Source organism: Marmota marmota, unplaced genomic scaffold, assembly GCF_001458135.2.
Source record: "Marmota marmota marmota unplaced genomic scaffold, marMar, whole genome shotgun sequence".
Classification (NCBI taxonomy): domain Eukaryota; kingdom Metazoa; phylum Chordata; class Mammalia; order Rodentia; family Sciuridae; genus Marmota; species Marmota marmota.
Genome location: NW_025999899.1, coordinates 511,626 through 516,796, shown reverse-complemented (window position 1 = coordinate 516,796; position 5,171 = coordinate 511,626). Strand labels below are relative to the sequence as shown.

At 49.2% G+C, this 5,171-nt stretch overlaps 2 protein-coding genes across 5 annotated transcripts in view; one reads left to right on the top strand and one right to left on the bottom strand.

The window, feature by feature from the left end:
- Window positions 1–701: 701 nt before the first annotated feature.
- Window positions 702–5,171, bottom strand: Rnf167 (ring finger protein 167). 4 transcript variants are annotated; one of them, XM_048798348.1, is made up of 10 exons: window positions 5,042–5,171; window positions 4,138–4,634; window positions 3,977–4,057; window positions 3,077–3,202; window positions 2,881–2,968; window positions 2,596–2,686; window positions 2,287–2,392; window positions 1,980–2,073; window positions 1,288–1,368; window positions 702–1,201 (listed from the first exon to the last, which is right to left on the bottom strand). In XM_048798348.1, the coding sequence occupies exons 2-10, from the start codon at window positions 4,219–4,221 to the stop codon at window positions 891–893; spliced, it is 1,062 nt and encodes a 353-aa protein (XP_048654305.1). In that variant the 5' UTR covers window positions 4,222–4,634; window positions 5,042–5,171; the 3' UTR covers window positions 702–890. The 4 variants fall into 4 exon arrangements, with proteins under 4 accessions (XP_048654305.1, XP_015361473.1, XP_015361472.1 ...); XM_015505987.2 differs by lacking the exon at window positions 5,042–5,171 and adding an exon at window positions 4,803–4,939; XM_015505986.2 differs by lacking the exon at window positions 5,042–5,171 and adding an exon at window positions 4,773–4,928.
- Window positions 5,060–5,171, top strand: part of Slc25a11 (solute carrier family 25 member 11) — a 3,181-nt gene continuing 3,069 nt past the window's right edge. The window contains exon 1 of the mRNA XM_015505994.2: window positions 5,060–5,171. The gene's annotated coding sequence lies outside the window, so the exon portion shown is untranslated.

The window sequence follows — 5,171 nt, the reverse complement described above, 5'->3', positions numbered from 1 at the left end:
GAAAATTTTTTCTTCTACTTTTTTGTGATTTTGGTAATTTTTTTTTTTTTTTTTTTTTTTTTTTTTTTTGGTTTTGTTTTTTTTCTGAATAAAAAAGATTCTACTAACAAGATGCTGTATGATTTGAGGTTAGGTATCAGAAGAGGGGACAAGCAATGTGACCTGTCTACTTGGAACCTTGCTCAGGGTTGGGAACAGGATTGAGGCACTATTAAGTCCAGGTATTTGAGCTTTCTGCTCTTTATACCCCCATGTCCAGGCCTTTCTACCTGCCTCAGGTATCTGTCCAGGTGGCCTGCCTTCTCCACAGTGGTATTTTCAGGCCTAGGTCCTCAAGTGAATGCTAGTTGAATTGGTAGATAATGGAATAAAGCCATTCAGACCAGAGAATGGGTCCAAGCCTGCAGGGCAAGGCAAGGCCAGTTAGTTGAGTCATCCTCTTTTGTAGGTGGGGCTCCCCCTCTCTGAGTCACAGCAAATGCTTGTTGGGGCTGTCCCCATGACTACAGGTTAGTCTGTTCCAATGTTCCCCTGTCCCTTTATAGTAGAAAAAAGCATAAGAAATTAACCTGTGTGGGGGCTATGGATGTAGATCAGTGATAAGAGTGCTTACCTAGCAAGCACAAAGCCCTGGATTCAATCCCTAGCACTTCAGGGTGGAAAAAAAAGATTAACCTGAGTGAAAATGACCTTCCCGTTTCTTAGTCCACAAAAACAATTTTATTAACCCGTGTGAAGACCCAAATCCCCTTTGACCCTCCCAAATATACAACCCCTCAGAAGGATGGGGCCATTTCCAGCCTAGGTTTCTCCCTTATCAGAATTTAGAAGACCGGAAGAAGAGGGCCTGTGCAAATAGGTCACCAGAAATGCCAAGTGTTGGGGGAGTATTAGACAAGTATGGCGGAGGAAGAAGAGGAGGAGGAAGGAGAAGGTGGGGGATCTGTTGAGGGTCCAGGAAAAACAAGGGGGGCTGGAGCTAGGGAGCCAAAAGAAGTAGGAAGAGTGGGGCTAGAACCCAGGAGTGGGGTCCGTTCTGAGGCAGGGTGGTCCCTTGGCTCCCCCTCCTCATCGCCTTCTTCATGCCGCTGAGTCTCTTCCTCATCCTCGTCCCCAGGACCCCGATGAACAGGCTGCTTGCAGATGGGGCAGGTCTTGCGGGTCTGAGTGAGCCAGGGGTCCACACAGCGGCTGTGATAGGCTATGGAGAGGAATGAGTTGAGGTACCCTACCTAGTGCCTTGGTGGTAGTGGTGGGGGCTTTGCACACAGGCAGTGAGGGCCTTACCATGGGCACAGGGGAGTACCCGAAGCTTGTCCCCATCTTCATATTCATCCAGGCAAATGGCACAGACATCATACTGGTCTCCTGAAGTAGAAAAAGGAATCTAGTCCTTAACTAAGCCATTCTGAACTGGGCTCACAAGAACTCTAGAAGGCCTGTGGTAGATCTAAGCCCTTCAAAAAAGTGTTCCCTGATTCTACAGTGGAAGAGTTAAGCAAAATAAAGGCCAGGGTAGAACATGAAAGATTTTGGGTGGAGGGGACAAGCACAGAGAAGGGAAGTGGGTTTAGGGGGAGGTGATGTGAGGGTGGAGAGATGGAGTGGGAGGAGTAGAAACGGGCAGGACTTCTGCTATAGCCTTATATGGGCACTGAGGGCTCTAAGGCCTTAATACTCAACCCTACCAGTTTCTTCTGACTGAATCCTCACCACTTTACATTTTCTGCCCTCACTTCCTCTTACTTGTTAAGGTGTGTCATTCCATGTTTCCACCTATTCCACCTTAGTCCTCTATGGTTTCCATTTCATGCTCTTACTTCCCTCTCCTGTCTTCATCATATTTGGGAGTAAAGAGGATAACATCTCAGGTTGACTCCTTCTTACTGCCATCTTTGTACCCCTTATCTACTGGTATCTAACTCCTTCAGAAACCAAGTAAGCTATGGGCAAGGCCCTTCCCTCCCCTATATCCTCACCCTTCTGATAGTCATGGGTAGGAATCTGTTTCAGTTGCTCTTTGGTAAGTCGATTCCGCTGGAGCCTTTTCCGGTGCTGGATGCAACGAACTATCTGGGGGAAAGGGGAGTGGATGGATCAGGCTAATGGAACAAACTGAACAGTCGGGGCTGGGGTTGTAGCTCAGTGGTAGAGAGCTTGCTAGCATATGGGAGGCACTGGGTTTGATCCTCAGCACCATATAAAAATAGGTAGGTATTATGTTCACCTACAACTAAAAAACAAAACAAAACAACAGCTATTCCTATCAGGTTCTGAGGTACTCACCATTAGTGCTCCCATGGCCAAAACCAGCAGTCCTACAATCCCAGTGAAAGGAATAAGGTAATAGCCCAACGGGAAGCTATTATCTGGAACAAGAAGCACCTGAGCCCTGAGGAAAGGAAGATCAGTCTCAGAAGCAAGAAAAGCAAATGAACAAAGGATAGACTGGGAAACTGGCTCTGACTATACCCAAATTGGGGAAAGGAATGGGCAGGGGAGAAAGGACCTAAGGGTGAGTGGTTGGGGCAGTGAGACCTGGACTGGGCTCCAGGTTGGCATGGAACTGCTGAAGGAAGGAGGCACATGTCCTACCCTTTCTCGTAGACAAAGAGGGCACGCAGGTACTTGGCACTCCTCTCCCCAATAAACACAGATGGGATCCATATCTGCTGCTGGATTTCCTCTGCAGGGATCAGGGTGTTACACTGGGAACTCGACCTTCCACTCTAATAAATACTTTGGGAGCCTTGGCATTTGGTACTTTTGCCCCATCCCACCCAAAGGATTGGCTTCTTTTCCCTAAGCCTTCAGCCCTCCCACTATCTCTTCAGTCTGAGTTCTACTGAAAATTTAGTTCTCCACATTCTCCAAACTTACCACTATTCCACACCATGTTCAAAAGTTCATTGGAATTCACATTGTGTACCACAGCTGCACCATACCCAGCCTTCTGAGCATTTAGGACCTACGAAGACAAGGCAGAAGATAAGAAAGCATCATGGACCTTGCCATTTTTCCTGGCTCTCTTGTTTTTTACCCTCAGCTTCCCAGCTCCCACTCCACATTCAGCAACCTTGAGGTCAAAGTTGCAGTCGAATCTTCGAAGCAGTGCAATAAAGACTGACCCGTTGACCGGGGCTGAGGGTGGTGGGGCAATGGGGCTGCAGGCATTTTCTGGGTGAGCCTCCACAAGGAACCCCTGGGACACAGAAGCAAAAACAGTTGGACTTCTCCCTAGGTTCTGCTTCCCACAGAGCCCCCAAGTAGATTGGCCCTGGCATGCTACATGTTCTCTCTCACTTCCTTCTCATCCCTGGGGTCTGAGCATCCCACCCAAGCCAGAAGCCTACATCTTTTTATCCTCCAAAAGATGCAATTAAAACAAATCACATCTCTTTTCTAGATCTCATTTTCCCCTCTTCCTTTCTTAGATGGGCTAGCCTGTACCCCATTCTGCAAACTAATTCAATTCGGCCTTCCAGTTTCCCACTAATTAAACTTTATGTACACATAACACATTTGCCTGCCTACAAATTTCCAATTATGCATTTCACACAACTCTACTGATATCTATTGCATAAGTTCTTGCAGTGTTGCCATGAAGTACCACAGAACTGCTTTCTCACCGTACCCTTAGGGTAACTTCTATTATCCTATTTTACCTTAAAATAAATTAAGCCTCAGATGATTAGCTTGTCCATGTCTATACAACCAATAGCTGGCTCCAGAGGTCCTATTGATAAGTGCCACTTCCTCCTGTTTTTCATCTTAGTCCACTTTCAGTCTCCCTCATAAGCTCGGAGTTCCATGGATGGGCACTCAGCCTTCAACCTCCAGATTCTGGATTCCACACCAGATGTATACATGAAATTAGTTCCTGACTCTTCCTACCTCCAGCTTCACCCAGGGCATGGTTCCTCAACCCCCACCCAGGACAAGATATGGGAATATAGAAAAATGGAAAGAAAGTCACCTGGAGTCCCTCCTGACTCAGAGTGGCCCCAAACAGAGCTGGGAGGTCTGCAAAGTCCATGCTGGCATTGTGCTCCGAAGTCTGTGGACAAAAAAGCCCATGTTCCTCAGCCTGCAATCTGTCCCCTCAGCGCCCTTCCCCCACCCGACCCTCGGACTCACCGCTCGAATGAGCCCCCGAATGGGGGTCGCTCCCCACAACACAGTAGCCACAACCACAGGAAGCGGGAAGGCCACAGAGTGCATGGCAGCGGGCGAAGAAAGGTTGAGTAAGTCGCGTCCTTGTAGAAGGGGCAGAGCGTATTTCTGCGCCCTCCTGACCCCTTTAGGATCCCAGGGGTCCAACCACCCCTAGGTCCCACTTCTCAGCTACATGGGGGCGCCAGGGAAAGAACCCCGACTCGGGGAGTGAGCTATCCAACTCGTTTAGTGGAGTTAAGGAAGACACAAAATGTATCCTTTTTTGGTATAGAGATAAAACGGATAAAGGGACCAAGGTAAGCACAGGTGACAGAAACACTTCTAGAAGGGCGGGGGAGCTCAAGGAGGTGAGACTTCCGGCCAGGTGGGCCTTCTTCCTGTCCCTCGGAAAAGGGCTTCCGGTAAAGAAAGTCAGGCCGCTTCCAACACTGGATGCTCAAGATGAAGGACTTCCGGTCCTAAAAGGCCAGTTAAAGGAAAAGTTAGGGATGGAAAGAATGCCTGAGTAGATACAGGGAACACCAAATCCTAGAAGACGATCTAATCGGTTCCTTTTAGTGCCCGTAATCCCCCCTTGTGTTGCCCTGTTTACAAACCTCTCATCCCTCGGGCAGCCGCCGACGTACCTGCAAGTCTCGCGAGAGTGACCACCCACCTCCGCCCCGCCACTGAAATCTTTCTCTATCGCGAGAGACCTCCGTACTCTGGCTAGCCTGACTCGCTCTCGCGAGACTTCCAAACAAATTCCTCTCCAGTTTCCCGCGATTCTAATTCGGTAAAAACTGAGCCTATAATCTGGTTTCCTAAAACAGCCACACCCCTTCCCGCACGCATCCCTCAAGCTCCCCCTTCATCTCCGCCTTACTCCCGGCCGCCTTTGCGCTGAACGTCTGCGCCAGCGCCGGCTTCCAGCTGGTGCTGGTGCTGGTGCTGGACCTGAGAGCCAGAGGGGCGTGCGCGCTCCCTCGCCCTGTTGCGCGCTCGGTGTCACCTTG

What these genes read in the sequence shown, in the direction of transcription:
- Rnf167 (XM_048798348.1), bottom strand. Translation starts at nt 4,221, where the DNA reads ATGCACTCTGTGGCCTTCCCGCTTCCTGTGGTTGTGGCTACTGTGTTG. An exon ending in TGAGTCAGGAGGGACTCCAG is followed by an intron (nt 3,203 to 3,976) that starts GTGACTTTCTTT and finishes TCTGTGTCCCAG; the next exon opens with GGGTTCCTTGTGGAGGCTCA. An exon ending in TGGCCATGGGAGCACTAATG is followed by an intron (nt 2,074 to 2,286) that starts GTGAGTACCTCA and finishes CCTTTCCCCCAG; the next exon opens with ATAGTTCGTTGCATCCAGCA.